The 15,192-nt window shown below is 36.4% G+C and overlaps 1 protein-coding gene across 2 annotated transcripts; it reads left to right on the plus strand.

Annotated features, from left to right (window-relative positions):
• Positions 1-9,692: 9,692 nt before the first annotated feature.
• Positions 9,693-14,027, plus strand: LOC148862369 (zinc finger protein CONSTANS-LIKE 14-like). 2 transcript variants are annotated; one of them, XM_088981217.1, is made up of 4 exons: positions 9,693-11,563; positions 12,596-12,799; positions 13,432-13,705; positions 13,801-14,027. In XM_088981217.1, exons 1-4 carry the CDS (start codon positions 10,634-10,636, stop codon positions 13,860-13,862), a joined length of 1,470 nt encoding a protein of 489 aa, XP_088837343.1. In that variant the 5' UTR covers positions 9,693-10,633; the 3' UTR covers positions 13,863-14,027. The 2 variants fall into 2 exon arrangements, with proteins under 2 accessions (XP_088837343.1, XP_088837342.1); XM_088981216.1 differs by having other exon boundaries at positions 13,432-13,694.
• Positions 14,028-15,192: the final 1,165 nt, after the last annotated feature.

The following is a 15,192-nucleotide window of genomic DNA, read 5'->3' on the forward strand; positions in this document are numbered from 1 at the left end:
CTATTCACAAAATTTTTGCCCAATTTCTATGGAGAGACTCTAAGTACGGGCCAAAGCACCACTGGATAAATTGGAAAAGAATATGCAAACCCATGGAAGAAGGTAGATTGGAGATCATGTCTTTATTTGAGATCATCAAAGCTTTTCAAATGAAAGCCCGTTTCAAGCTAATCCGAAATGATTCTAGTTGGGCAAATTTCTTTCATTCAAAATATCTGAATGACAGACCTCCTGGCCTCATATCAAATCATATATCTTCATCAAAATTTTGGAAAGAAATCTGTGAAATTAGTGATCAGACTACAATGAATAGCAAATGGATTGTGGGCTGAGGAAATATTTCTTTTTGGTACCACAATTGAACTAGTAAGGGTCTCCTATCGAACTTAATGATTCCGGATGATATAATTGATTTTAAAATCTGCGATGTTATCACCGATGATGGTTCATGGAATTTCCCATAATCTCTTAATGTTAATCAAAGCATCCAAGAAATTGCTATAAATTTGGAGGTTGTAATTTTAGAAACCAATGACAGGCTAGTTTGGACTTACACAAATAGTGAAAATTTCATAGTTGGATCAGCTTGGAATCTCATCCGATCACAGAGTACTCAAGTAAATTGGTCAAGGAATGTTTGGAATTCAGGTATCCCCACTAAGATCTCCATGTTTATGTGGCGCTTTCTTAATAAAGCAATCCCAGTGGACATGGCTATCAAACAAAAAGGGATAACCTAGCCTCTAAATGTAGGTGTTGCAGAGATGCTAATGAAAAATCATTTGATCACCTTTTTTCAAATGGAATCTTACCTACAAAATGGTAGAAGTTTTTTGCAGGAAAATTTGGCATTCCTATTCACTCCACGCAACACATCAGAGATCGTATCCTAGATTGGTGGAGTATTTGCAACACTAACTCCCATCGCAACCAAGTTCTTAGGGTGCTGCCTTCGATGATCATTTGGGAAATTTGGGTGGAAAGATGTAGAAGAATCTATGATGGTAAGTCTATCCCTGCAAGCCAGGTAATCCAACGTATCATAATCTGGTTGGTTGAAATTGATAAAGTTATCTCATTACCTAATACTGAAGACGTAAATGATTGGTGGAGAATTGGTATCTCAATCCCCCCAAGCCCATCAGACCAAAACTATACAAATGGGTAACGTGGCAAGCTCTTACACGTGGAAAGGTTAAACTAAATAGTAATGGGGCTTGTCGAGGAAACCCAAGTATAGGAAGTGGGGGAGGTTTGATTCATGATGAGGAAGGCAAATTTATCAAATCTTTCGCAAGCCCTTATGGTTTATGCACCTCCCTTCAAGCAGAAATAAAGGCGCTTCGGGATGGAGTCAAGCTTGCATTAATCATGGTTAATTATCTTAATATTGAGATTGAATGTGATAACTCTACAGTGGTAAGCCTTTTCAATTCATACATTATCCCATGGAGTATTCATTACTATGTAGTAGAAATTAAAAGGCTTCTTGACTTTTGCAACTTCTCTTTAAAACATGTGTACTGTGAAGCGAATAGACCAGTAGAATGCTTAGCTAAAATGGGCGGGTTGCTGGAAGGATTCACTAGTTTCAACACAATTTCACATACCCCATATTAGGTAAGAAAGTTAATTTTTGAAGATCTTATAGGCCTACCCAATTTAAGAATTAGATAATCTTATTTGCATTTTCCTTTTGGACTGGGCTGAGAGATTTAGGTTCAGAGATTTGTATCTTGGGTTTGGGGCAAGGCGGGCTATGTCTTCCCTTGTAATATCTTTTTATATTTGATATTAATTAATAAAATTTTAAGGTGGCCACTAGACCTGTTCATGGGCCGGGCCGGCCGGGCTCAGACCAGGCTTTTACTCATCATTAATGGAAATATGCTAGGCCCGAGCCCGAGCCTGAAGCCCGACCTAATATAAAAAATTACAATTTTCCCTATTCAAATTAGAATTAAAAGTTCAGATGTTTTTTTTTTTCCTATTTAAATGAACAATGGGCCTACAAGATGGTTTTTCCCTTTCTTTTACGTTTTAAAACACAGTTTTATATTCTTAAATAAAAAAAAAATTATTCAAATGGACAAAATTATATAACTCATTTTAAGTGTAATTTTAGGTCGGACCAGGCCAGGCTATTTTGACAAAACCCGAACCCGGCTTGAATTTATTACGGGTCGGGCTTTTTGGCCCAAGTTTAAACCTACAGGCCTATAAACATGTTCAAGCCTGTACAGGGGCCGGGCCAGGCCGGCCCGTCGGGCCACCCAGCCCATGAACAGGTATAGTGGCCACCCATCCAAAACCTGCATTACTGTGAATGAAATATCAATAGTGGATCGTAATTAGAATGATGATATATGCAGCGCAATATGTAAACGGTTGCCCCATCCTCGCTCTACTAAAGATAGGGTTATTACCTTGTCTTATGGTAAGATTGTTAGTGACGTAAGGAGGGACAGAGTCACGTTGAGACCTTAGGGGAATCATGTTCATCAGTGATTGGTCCCAAATTAAAGCTGGGGTTGGAGACACTTAAAAGAAATTTGACTTTTCAAATCCATGTGCTTTCTACAACAACAACAACGAAGGTTCGCTACCCTTTTTCTTTCCTTTCTATTAAGAAAAAGAAAAAAAAAAGGGGGGGGAATAAGGATTTAGTAGTTGGGACTCTAGCATCTTGTTAAGGAAATTGAGGTAGAACAAGAATCTCTATTACATTTTCAATCAGTAAATTGTACCCCTAATGGGGGTGTCAAATTTTTCTTAATTTTAAATTTAATTATATTTGAAATTGATTAAAGTTAATTGTTGTAAAATTAATGATTTTTATTAATTTTCATTATTTTTAAATAGAATCTAAATTAACAAAAATTAATAAAATTTATTGTTTTATTGTTAGGTTGACTTTATCTTTTTTTCAATTTATTAGTACTTATAATTTTGATTATTTTAAATGGACTTTAAATCAATATAGAATTAATATTTTCTTAATTCTATTCTCTTTATTAATACATTTGTATTAATGAGAGAGAGAGAGATTCTCAAGAAAAAGAAGAATTTTCATTAAATAAATGAACAATACAATCAGTAGGGTTATTCCTGCCAACAAAATACATTCCAATCCCCTACCAACATGATTGACACTGCACATATCATCATGAGACTAGGACCCATCATAAAAGTGGGGTCTGCCATGCATGGTTTTCAAAACTGGATCAGATCGGACGATCGGACTGGAAAAATCCATTTTTCCCCAAAACCATTGATTTTGGTCAACAAATCGTTGAACCGGCCGATTAACCGTTCGAACGATTTTGAACTTTTTCAAAAAAATTTAATTTTTTTAAATTTTATTTTATTTTTTGTCAAAACGATTGTTCGAACCGGTTACTAAACCCCTGACTGATTCGCTCACTGGATCGGTTTTAAAAACCATGCTGCCATGTATGAGATGTGAGGTGGCAGATTTTATTGGTAGGGTGTTGGAATGTATTTTGTTGGTAGGTGATTTAGACTCTCAAAATGCCACTTGGCTCAATTTGGTTTCACAACTCAATCAAAGGTGAAGCCCCATCCTTCCAAATGGGTTTAAAGTATCTCAAGTTCAACTTTAGACTTTTGGGTTTGGTTCATTAAATTATGACATTGCGCTCCAAAAACAAATTAATTGGATAAAAGAATTAAAGATACCTTGAATTTTCATAAATTGACTTAAATGTACTTGAGTTTTTCAAAAAGTCTTATCTTATTTATGGGCTGACTCGGCTAAACTTAAACATACCCTCCATCACTGAGAAGGCACATGTAAAGCCATTTAAAGTTTTAAAATCCTATTTTAACCTTTTGGGTAAAAAGAAGGAAAAAAAACATGGGAAGAGAAGAGCAAATAGATGACCAATGAACTTTCAGGAAGTTCATCCCTTTAACTTATGACTATGGGAATTTAAGTTTGATATGTATATGTGTCCTTCCATTAATTTGGAAAGGTGGATATCATTTTTTATGGTTTCAGACTGCATCATCATTGTAGAACTGGAATCTGTATTATTATGGACTCTATTACCATATTGGATGGGTTGGGTATATTGTTTGGACATAGCCATGGAAAGAGAGAGAGAGAGAGATTGGTTTGCTATGTTGCCTATCACCACTCACATGAGTTTGAAAACTTTAAGGTATATTTTGAAAATTTGAAAGAAAATAAAGGGTAAAGGAGTCAGAAAGAAGGTATTCAAGTCTTTTTAAAAAACTCAAAAAACGTTTAAGTTAATTTAAGAAAATTCAAGGAATGTTTAAGTATTTTTCCTAAATTAATTTATGGTATTAATTTTATGTATTTATTGTACCAAGACTAACAATGAATAACATTTTTGTTAGGTAATCACATTTCATTATTTTTATTGTACCAAGACTAACAATAAAAAAAAAAGAACAATCTAGTGCATGATGTTTCTACCAATGAGGATCTGGGAAGGGATAAACGTACACAGCCTTACCCTTGGATATGCATAGAAAGTTCAAAACACTTATAACACTTAAGTATTTTATAACAAAACAAATTAATCTTTGTCATTGAATGTGTCTAATTGCAAATGCCATTCATTATTATTGACTATTGAGGCAATTCTTGAGTAAGTTTTGGGGGGTGGGGGGTTTGTTGGTCAATGTAAAAAGTTGACTGATTTTCCCATGTTCTTTTATTAGTAAATCTAGGAAAATAACATTCCCCTTGGGTAAATTTTTTGGCAACATACTTGAAAAAGTCTCATCTTGCTCCCAAGTGAATAAGACCATGTTAGGGTGTGCTTAAAAATAAGTGCTTATTTGAAATAAGTTCTTATTTGGGTCGGAAACACACCATTAAGCACTTATTGGTGTTTGGGAAATAAGTGTTTATTTTAAAAATAACGGATTTTTTATTCCTAAATTTTCAGCTTTTTTTAAGTGTTTATACAATAAGCACTTATTCATTTTTTTTCTTTCAAAATTATCCCTAGTTGAATTTTAAAATACCACTTATAAAATTATCCCTAATTAAATTTTATAAAAGTACTTTCATAAAAGTACATCCATAAAAGTATTTTTGTAAAAGTGCTTTCATAAAATTACTTCCGTAAAAGTGCTTTCATAAAAGTACTTTCGTAAAAGTGTTTTTCTAAGTGTTTTTATTAAAGTGTTTTCATAAAAGTACTTTTTTAAATGTGCTTTTGTGTGTTTTCATAAAAGTTTTTTATTCGTAAAAGTACTTTTATAAAAGTGTTTTTATGTGCTTTCGTAAAAATGCTTTTATTAAAGTGCTTTGATAAAAGTACTTTCGTAAAAGTACTTTTATGAAAAGTGTGTTTACATGAAAGCATTTTTATGAAATCACTTTTATAAAAGTGCTTTCATAAAAATGCTTTCATGTAAACGCACTTTTCATAAAATTACTTTTATAAAAGTATTTTCATAAAAGTGAGTTCATAAGTGTTTTTATAAAAGTAATTTAATAAATGTACTTTCATAAGGGTTAATTTTGAAAAATTGAAAGAAAATAAGGCTCAGTTTGGAAGGAGTACAAATACAAGTAATTTATAAAAGTGTATTTATTAAAGTGCTTTCATAAAAGAACTTCTATAAAAGTGCTTTCATAAAAATGCTTTTGTGTAAACACACTTTTCATAAAATTACTTTTATAAAAGTATTTTCATAAAAGTGCGTTCATAAGTGTTTTTATAAAAGTAATTTAATAAAAGTGCTTTCATAAGGGTATATTTTGAAAAATTGAAAGAAAATAAGGCTCAATTTGGAAGGAGTACAAATACAAATATGTAGAGTGCAAAACATTGTATTTTGTATTATTTTGGATGTATTTGCACTATGCATATTTGCATTTGTACTCCTTCCAAATGAGCCTTGTAAGGAGTACAAATACAATTTTGTAGAGTACAAAACCTTATGTTTTGTATTATTTTGTATATATTTGCACTGTACTTATTTATATTTGTACTCTTTCTAAGTTGAGCCTTTGGAAGGAGTACAAATGCAAAAATGTAGAGTACAAAACCTTATATGAGTATCAATATAAATACAATAAGTTAGGATGTGTACCAAATAAGGCTCGAGAAATAAATAGAATCTAAGAGTAAATTTTGATTTTTTTTCCTTTCAAATTACAAGAATGCCACTCTCTACCAATTATCCCTCTTTTGCTTTTTTTTCTTTCAAATTACAAGAATGCCACTCTCTCTCTCTTTTTCTTACAAATTACAATAATGCCACTATCTCTCTCTTTTGCTTTTTTCCTTGCAAATTACAATAATGTCACTCTCTCCTATCAATTATCTCTCTTTTTCCTTACAAATTACAAGAATGCCACTCTCTCCTATGAACTCTCTCTCTCTCTCTCTCTTCTTATAAATTACAAGAATGTCACTATCTCTCCAACTGAGGGAGACCTCAGCTCGGCATCTCGACTACTAGAGAACCTACAATCAAAGGTAGTCGAGCTCGAGCTGAGTTCGAGTTCAAGTCTCTAATTTGAATCGAGCTTGAGCTAGATGACACATCGACCATTGAGAGAGACCTTAGTTCGGCATCTCGTCAACTAAGGGAGACCTCAACTCGATACTTTAGCAGTTGAGGGAGACCTTGACTATTAAGGGAGACTTTGGCTTGGCACCTCGGCTACTAAGGAGACCTGCAATCAAAGGTCTCACAAGCCTAATCAAGTATGCACATAGGGTGTCACCTCGTCTCGACACCTTAGTCGCTGAGGATATCTAAGCTCAGCACCTCGACAACTAAGGGAGACCTCAGCTTGGCACCTTGTCGACTAAGGGAGACCTCAACTTGACATTTCAGCAGCTGAGGGAGACCTCAGTTTGGCACCTCGGCAATTGAGGGATACCTGCAATCAAAGGTAGCCAAACTTGAACTTCCAAGCTTTTAACTCAAGCCGAGCTCAAGCTCGAGCTCAAGCTTAATAGTTTATGAACGAGCCCCTACAATGCAGGGGCTCTTCCGCTAGTTTTATATTATTTTGTATGCATTTGCACTGTATATATTTCCATTTGTACTCCTTCCAGAGTACATCTAGAAAGAGTACAAATACAAATATGTACCACACAAATACATAGAAAATAATACAAAATATAAGGTTTTTTACTCTATTTGTATTCCTTCCAAACTATGACTAAGGTTGTGTTTGAAAACGACGTAAATGCAAATTTGTAGCTTGTAAATCAACATTTTACCGGTTTCGAAAAATACAAACCGATTCGCTTTTGTACTTTTGATTTCCTCTCGTCTCATTTGGCATGAACGATGTAAAACATCAGTGCACTTTTGCTGGTATTTGGAAACTTATAACAATGTAGCCAGAAAACTGCCTTCCCGTCTTCATAGCTTATATCAAAGGCCGTTCAGGTGATGACGTCTTCGGTCTGGAACCAATCAGAAACTTCAATATCCACTTCGCTGGAATTAGACATTTCTGACCACTTATCTTACATCTCCACCACTCTTGCCCATCACCGGTATCAAGAGCCGATCAGAACACAAACAGAGATTTATGACAGTAATGGAAGAAATAAAGCGCGCTGAGAAAATTAAATGGATGTTGATGATGGAAAATGGGTTAGTCATTTCTTTTGTTGTTTATGAATTCCTTCTGGAGTTACTTTCAGGTTCTCCATGTGGAAGCTTGGTGAGAAAATCTTTCTGTGGTGAGCCTATTTTTGGCCTTTGAGAGTTAATAATCCTTCGCCTTCAAGCTGTCTGACGAGTTGGTGGGAATCGTTCTTCTTGTAGAATTCTGATCTCAGGGTGATGATTTCTCGAATGAGGTCGGGATCAGTAACTGTGAGACAAGGTGTAGGACTAGGACTGACCCTTTCAAGGTTGCACCTACAACAAGCCAGAGTTACCATGTCAAATAAAACGGAAAAGATTATAGAGAAGAAAAAGAACTACAATGCACTAAAAGTAGTATATATTGCAGCAGAATTGAAGAAAAACGAAGCTCCGAACAAAGTAGGTAACCTTACCAGCACGGGAGGTCCGTCGTTGTTCTCTCAAATCTCAAATTTTCAATCACCTAAATCTCAGACGCTCAAATCGGTTAATGAAATATTACTACTGATCAGATCTCAGATGCTAGAGACCGAATGTATTACTTGTCGATGGTAGATTTCATGAATCGGAACTAGCCGTCACACAGTGGCACCGATGAGTTCTGGTGGATGAGGGGGTAAACTCTGTCTATTTTCCATCGATGAAAAAAAGGCATGAATATTTACTTCGTTAAAATCGAAGGAGCTTTTCACCTCAAAATCGAAGTAAACTCTGACAAGGTTGCAAGTTTACTTCGATCTTGAGTGTATTTTTACATTGTTCCCAAATACATATAAATCAGGACCGGGGTGCAATAATGCACCGATTTACACCGTTTGCAAACGTAGCATAAACGACAAAATAGTTATAAATACTTATTTAAGTGTTTATTGGAAAAATAGACCATCAATAAAATAATTTGGTATCAAATTCAAATACTCTATAAGCACTTATTTTTAACATAAACACTCCCAAACATGGCCTAAACTACTTTCCTGACTGGAAAGAAAATTGCAAAATTTTAATAAAACAAAAAATGCCCATTAAAAAAATATTAAAAACAAAAAAAAAGGATACACACGTTAACAATGAAAATAGAAAAGTTTTACCCGATTAGAAAATAACACATGTAAATGCACTTACATAGTTACATGGGTAAGTGATTTACTCAAAAAAAAGGAATGGGACCTAGGTTAATGGTACTACACCATGAAGCCAAATGTAAATCAATGGAAAGGTGTGACATCACATGTGATGTCTTTAAACCAATGAAAATATAAATAAGCATGTGATATCTTTAGGCCCTGTTAATTTTATGGTAAGTTATTTATCCATGTTTTTTTTATTTTTCAAGTACATAGGGCAATAACCGTTTTAGCCATAAAAATCCTTTATTAAAAGAGATATTTTTTCCCCATTCAAATATTGGCAACTTCTCTTAGATGGAAAAGTTATTTACCCGCTTAATAGATAAATATCACTTTACCTCATCCCCACATAAATTTTTTGGTCATTGAAAACCAAAATGCCATCTGTATTGATGCCAAATTAATAAATTGTGATATTTTTTTGGTATTTTAAAGAAATTACATAATTAAATTACTAAACAAAAGAGAATAATCAAATGGTGGTTTGATTTACAAATTATAATAATTGCAAAACATCCTTACATTTGCATTTAAAATTTTAAATATAAACTTTGAACTCAAAAAAAAGGGGTTCCAATCTAGGAATTTACATTTTACACCCATTACCAATAAAAGTTGTTTGACAAGAAAGTAAATTTATCATTAAATAACTAAACCAACTAAATTTATATTTAATCAAAATGCACTCTACGTATTTATATTTGCACTTTTCTCAAATGAAGCTTGAAGGATTAATATGACTGTGTAATGTAAAGCGTACAGTGGAGCCTAAAAGTCGCAAACTCCATCTATGCTATATTACCCCCGAATCACCTCTCAATCTTCTCATGGTAGAACTTTATAAGATGTTGTAATCCATAAAAAGTTAAAAACCCCTAATTTAAACTCCCTTAAATGTTACATATGGAAGTTTAAAAGGGAGAAGGGGCAGCTTCCGCCTTCGGACGAGATGGGGGACTTGGATTCCTATTGTGTTCTTGAATTCTAAGTAACCAATTCTCTTTAGTCTTTTGTCATGATGAAATGGGAACGGTCTCACCGTGATAAACTCTCTTGTTCAATGTTCGCTGCTCATTGACTACATTACTGAAAATCGAAATGACTCAGAAGATGAACAGGAATCAGGAGGGTCTCCCTCTCTCTCTCTCTCTCTCTCTCTCTCTCTCATACACACGCACAGTGAGAATCTGATCATCATCGCTATCGTGTAATTTGCAGCATGGAGATGGGAATGGGAGAGAAAATTAGAAATTTTATAGTTTTGTCATATATATGTATATAAACATACGATAATACGATAATTGTAGCCTTGTAGGAAGAAGATGAGATTGCAATTTCATGACAGCGAAGCAGAAAAGTGTGATATTTTTTAGTATCGCCATCGGCATGTGGTTGTGGATCCCACATCTACCACCCACCTTTCTCTTCTCATTCTCATTCTCATCTCATCTCGCTCTCACAGTCACTCACTCTCAGACGACTAGACTCACCTCACCGGTCTCCACTCTGTGCTGTGGAGACCGCAGCAGCTTTTCTCCACTCCCAATCTCCCATGCTTCCCATGTGCGACATTGGCCTTGAAATTACAAATCAAAGCTCTAATAAGCAATTCTACGTTCTACCAAAAAGTGGCTCTGTGTCCTCCCCCTTTTTTTTTTATTTAAATTTAAAGTCTCCAAATAAAATATCTCCTTGCTCTGTTCTGTTTAGGGATTTCGGCTCGCTTCTCTTCTCTTATCTCATACTAGTATTCCATTAACAATCACTTTCCTCCCACAGCCAAGATTAGATTTTTCGTTTCCTTATTTATAGTTTAACTCTACACAATTTCTTATTTTTCCTTATTTTTTCCCCTTTTTTTATTTCCTTTCCATTTGTTAATAATGGATCAAAACCCTAATAAGTCAAGAGCCACGCAGAGCATCATCCTTTGTGATTTCTGCAACGAAGAGATCGCTGTTATATACTGCAGAGCTGACTCTGCTAAGCTGTGCTTGTTCTGCGACCAACATGTCCACTCCGCTAACGCCTTATCCCGTAAGCACCTTCGTTCTCAGATCTGCGATAATTGCTCTTCCCAACCCGTCTCTGTCCGCTGCTCCACCGATCATCTCGTTCTTTGCCAAGATTGCGACTGGGACGCCCATGGCAGCTGCTCGCTATCCGCCACACACGAGCGTTGCCCGGTTGAAGGGTTCTCCGGCTGCCCTTCGGCGCTTGAACTCAGTTCTATTTGGGGGTTCAATCTTGCCGACAAGAAGCATGCCATGCAACTGCCGCAATCGCAGGTTCCGCAGATGGGTAGTGACGATTTCATGATGTTCCCGAATTGGGGTTCCTTGAATTCGGTTGTTTCGGATGATTCTTGGGTGTACAAGTCTGCTGCAATGACTCTTCAGGATCTGATGCTGCCCAGTGAGAATGGTAACAGCGGCACTTCCATGTACCCGAGTGTTCCTAGTGCCGATATTCCGCTGTTGTCGAAGAAGCTGAGTTCTAGTTGCGGCAAGCAGACCCAGGTGATATTTAAGCAGTTGGTGGAGCTGCTTAAGCGGGATCCGGTACGCGGTGACGGAGGGGGAGGTGGTGATGGACTGGGTCCTGGGACACCTGCCCAACAGAGCAATATGGAAGATCTGGAGTTGCCTGATGGAGGTGATGGAGCTACGGATGCCACTCAATTGTTGCATCAGCAAACACCATTTACGTCTTTGCTTATGTTGTCTACTCGGATGGATCTAAGAGAGAGCAACAATCGTCTCATCGAAGATAATATTCCCTGGGATTGCAACCCCTCTGACCAGGCAGCGCAGGTGTAATTTCATGCTCTTGTTAACTCGTCATCTGTTACGAGTTCCAGTGATACTTGGCTTGCTTTATTATCTTCTGTTTTCCTATAATTGTTCATTCTCTGGTTTAACTATATGGGTTCTTGAATAATTAGTAGATTTTCCTCTCTCACTCTCTCTCTCTCCCCTCCTCTTCCTCCTCCTCTCCTCTTTGCTGGCCTCCGAAAGGATGAAGAATTTACAAAAAAAAAAAGTAAATAAGAAAAAGGAGAAAATAGAAACGAAAACAAGCATCATGAGGAAAAAACTAAGATTTCCTTATCCAACCTATGATAGATGTTAGAAACATGGTTACATGGTGAATGTAATTGGTTTCTTTTTTCTTTCCTTTTCTTTTTTTTTTTTTTTTTGTAATTACTGTCGAGGGCCATGTGCTGTCTTAGGATCCTTTATTATGGCAGTAACCAGTAAGGTTTTCTGTGTTAAAAATGCTTCCTCATCACTCTGAGATGCATGTTAAATTCTCGCTTGCCAAATGTCCTCTGTTAATTCATTCTTTTTATGTAACATGTGATCTACTGCAAAATGCCTTTTTCTCTTTTACTACCTTCATTTGTTTGTTTAGAGGGGCATGCTTAGTTTTCTTGGTTACCATCAAAAAGTAAATCCTTTGAGTCAATTTTATGGAATATTATGCAAGTGGTTATAACATGCAGCATCTGTCTCTTCTGGTTTTCGGAAGTTCTGTATTTCATTGTCACCAGAGAAGAATTATCTGCTGCTCAATCATTTTAGGAGAATTCGTTCAGTAACTTTATCCAGACAATCATGAAAGATTGTTAAGAACTGTATTCGACTATTTGTAATATCTAGCATACCCATCATAGCATTTAGACCAAATACCTTTAGGCTCCCCATTATGTGGAAGTCAATTTTGTATTTCTTTACTTACAAATATTTGTAGGGTTCCTTGAAATCCATTTCCTTTCTAAATAAAGCACATCCATTTGATAAAAGTATGTCCTTTGTGATAAAAAGTTTTCTTCCTTATTATAGGTATGGGATTTCAATTTAGGCAAATCAAGGGATCATGAGGAGGCTGGCCCATTAGAAGCTCAATGTGCTGCCAGTGATGCAGGATTTATGTTCAAGAGTTATCAAGACCTTATTAAGGAAACTCCTTTACCAGCTAAGAAGGTGTATGACAATATATACGACATCAGTTACTCCATGGCACATGACAATAAGTCATCACAAAATGTAAGCCACCCTAAAACCTGCTATGTTTATTTCTTTAATTGGAATGAATGTCCCAAAATCTTCATTTGCTTCTTGTTGATATGCAGCAGATAATTTACAGTCTGATGTGATGAGAAACTTTGCAAGGGTAGCATTTCCAATTTGCACTTTTGTTCCTCTCTTTTTATCTTTCTGAGAGTGCAATACTAGCTGTCCTGTGTAGCATTTCTCATGTGCATCATTGTTGCTCTCATTGTTATCTTTGAGAGTGCAATGATTTCTGCTCTGTACCATGTTCATGGATGGTACGCATGAGGGCTCTGGTCTAAACACTTTCTACTCAATTAGTCTACTTTTTCATTATAGTTATACCAATGGATGGGATGGCATGTAATTAAACGATACACATGTATGAAGAGTAATCAACCTTCTTTGTCAGACGAGAAGATGATCACCTTGTTTGGTGTTACATGTGGAGATCTATTGCGTCTATGACATTTGACTGTTGTGCACAAAGTGGATTATAAGGCTTCTTGCCCTTTTTCAGTGACATATGGTCTCAGTCCATATAATGTAATCGTCAGTACTTTTTCCGGAGCTTCATCTTATTCTTTAGAGCGGCAGGGTGAAATGTTCTTGGTTGCATTTTGCAGAATAACTCAAATAATCCAGCAGCAAGCCAAGGGCCAACAACATCTGAAAGCAATAACTTTCCATTGCGGAAGCCGTCTTCAAGTTCGAGTTTAGGTAAATATAAAACTTATAGTGGCACCAGAGATGTCGATTTCATGGAACAGTCTGTCTTTCTTAGAAGCGACACTCTGAAACCAGCAACAACTAAGGCCGACATGGAGCTTCTGGCACAGAACAGAGGAAATGCCATGCTACGTTACAAGGAGAAAAAGAAAACTCGAAGGCATGATCCACGTACTTGTACCATTTCCTTCCTTCTCCCACCCCCATGTTTGATTATATAAATCTAATAAACTTTTGCATAACTTGAGCTTACTTGCTGTTATCAGGTACGATAAACACATCCGGTATGAGTCGAGGAAGGCCAGGGCTGATACTCGGAAGCGTGTGAAAGGACGTTTTGTGAAAGCTAGTGAAGCTCCAGATGTTGAAATAATTAAGAGCTGAATGGATTTGACATTTTAGAATGAGCTACTTTTTGTCTTTTGCCTCTGTAAATATTTCTCTTTTTCTTTGTACCAAGATTACGTAAAATAAGTTGAAGCAAATTTCCACTTCCCCTGACTTGAAGATTTCATATCTCCGCCCCACAGTTGGCGGGGATGTGCTGTGGGGCGGAGATGTGATATCTTGACTTGAATGCCGTCCGATCTGATTAACTCTCTCTTTGAAAACGCTCTTAGGTTTCATTCGATTAAGAAATTGAAAAAAAAAATAAAAGCCGATAAGGCCAATCAGAAAACGCAGATACAATTTCTCAAAAGGATAAAATATAAAAATAGAATAAGGATGACATAAATAATTTTTGCAACCAAATAAAGGTGAAATAAAATCACCACTACCAAGCACATTTTCAAGGTTTCTAAAAGATTGCAAAGATTTGGTAATAGTATGATTGGAGAAGATCCGCAAAGGACGACAAAACTCTGCAGAACAATCGCTACCAAAGACGGTCACAAAATTGTCTTTGCCGAAGAACTACGAACGGAATTTATTATGAATCGCATCAGAGGAGAAACGCAAACTGACTCAATCATAAACGGTAAATGTGAAGCTACCTCCATCGGTAATGATCGCCCAATAAAGAGGAAGTAGGAAATTTTTGTGTTGCATTGTGTGATGATGCGCATTTTGGCTGCTCCTATCTGGTTAGTGAAACAGGTGTTTGGCTGAATAATTCTTACATGGAAGGTGTTTTGGATGCTTAGCTGAATGGTTCCTACCTTAAAGGTGGATTGATGTTTAGTTGAATGGTGACGAACTGAAAATGTGGTTCCGATGCCTAATTGAATGGTGACGAGCTGGAGATGTAGTTCTGATGCCTAGCTGAATGGTGATGAGCTGGAAAGGTGCCTTTGATGCCTAACTGAGTGGTGACGAGTTAGAGAAATGGTTTTGATGCTTAATTAACTGATAACGAGTTGGAAATGTGCCTTTGATGCCTAATTGAGTGGTGACGAGTTGGAGAAGTGGCTTTGATGCATAATTGAGTGGTAACGAGCTGGAAAGATGGCTCTGATGCCTAGTTGAATCTATATTGTCCGGATGCACTGAATGAGGTCATGGAATTGGGAGATTCCATGAGGGACCACAGATGGCTCAGAGAAAGTCGCACCCACTGGGGAAGCGGGACGCTTACTTGCGTAGTGTCCTGTAGTACAAACAGTGACGAGACTCCTAACACTGTAAGAGGAATAGTAAACTGGCCAATGCATATCGTA

Source organism: Nelumbo lutea, chromosome 3 (assembly GCF_056320005.1).
Source record: "Nelumbo lutea isolate HS-2025 chromosome 3, American lotus-T2T, whole genome shotgun sequence".
NCBI classification, from domain to species: Eukaryota; Viridiplantae; Streptophyta; class Magnoliopsida; order Proteales; family Nelumbonaceae; genus Nelumbo; species Nelumbo lutea.

What these genes read in the sequence shown, in the direction of transcription:
- LOC148862369 (XM_088981216.1), top strand. Translation starts at nt 10,634, where the DNA reads ATGGATCAAAACCCTAATAAGTCAAGAGCCACGCAGAGCATCATCCTT. An exon ending in CCTCTGACCAGGCAGCGCAG is followed by an intron (nt 11,564 to 12,595) that starts GTGTAATTTCAT and finishes TCCTTATTATAG; the next exon opens with GTATGGGATTTCAATTTAGG. An exon ending in GAGAAAAAGAAAACTCGAAG is followed by an intron (nt 13,695 to 13,800) that starts GCATGATCCACG and finishes TGCTGTTATCAG; the next exon opens with GTACGATAAACACATCCGGT.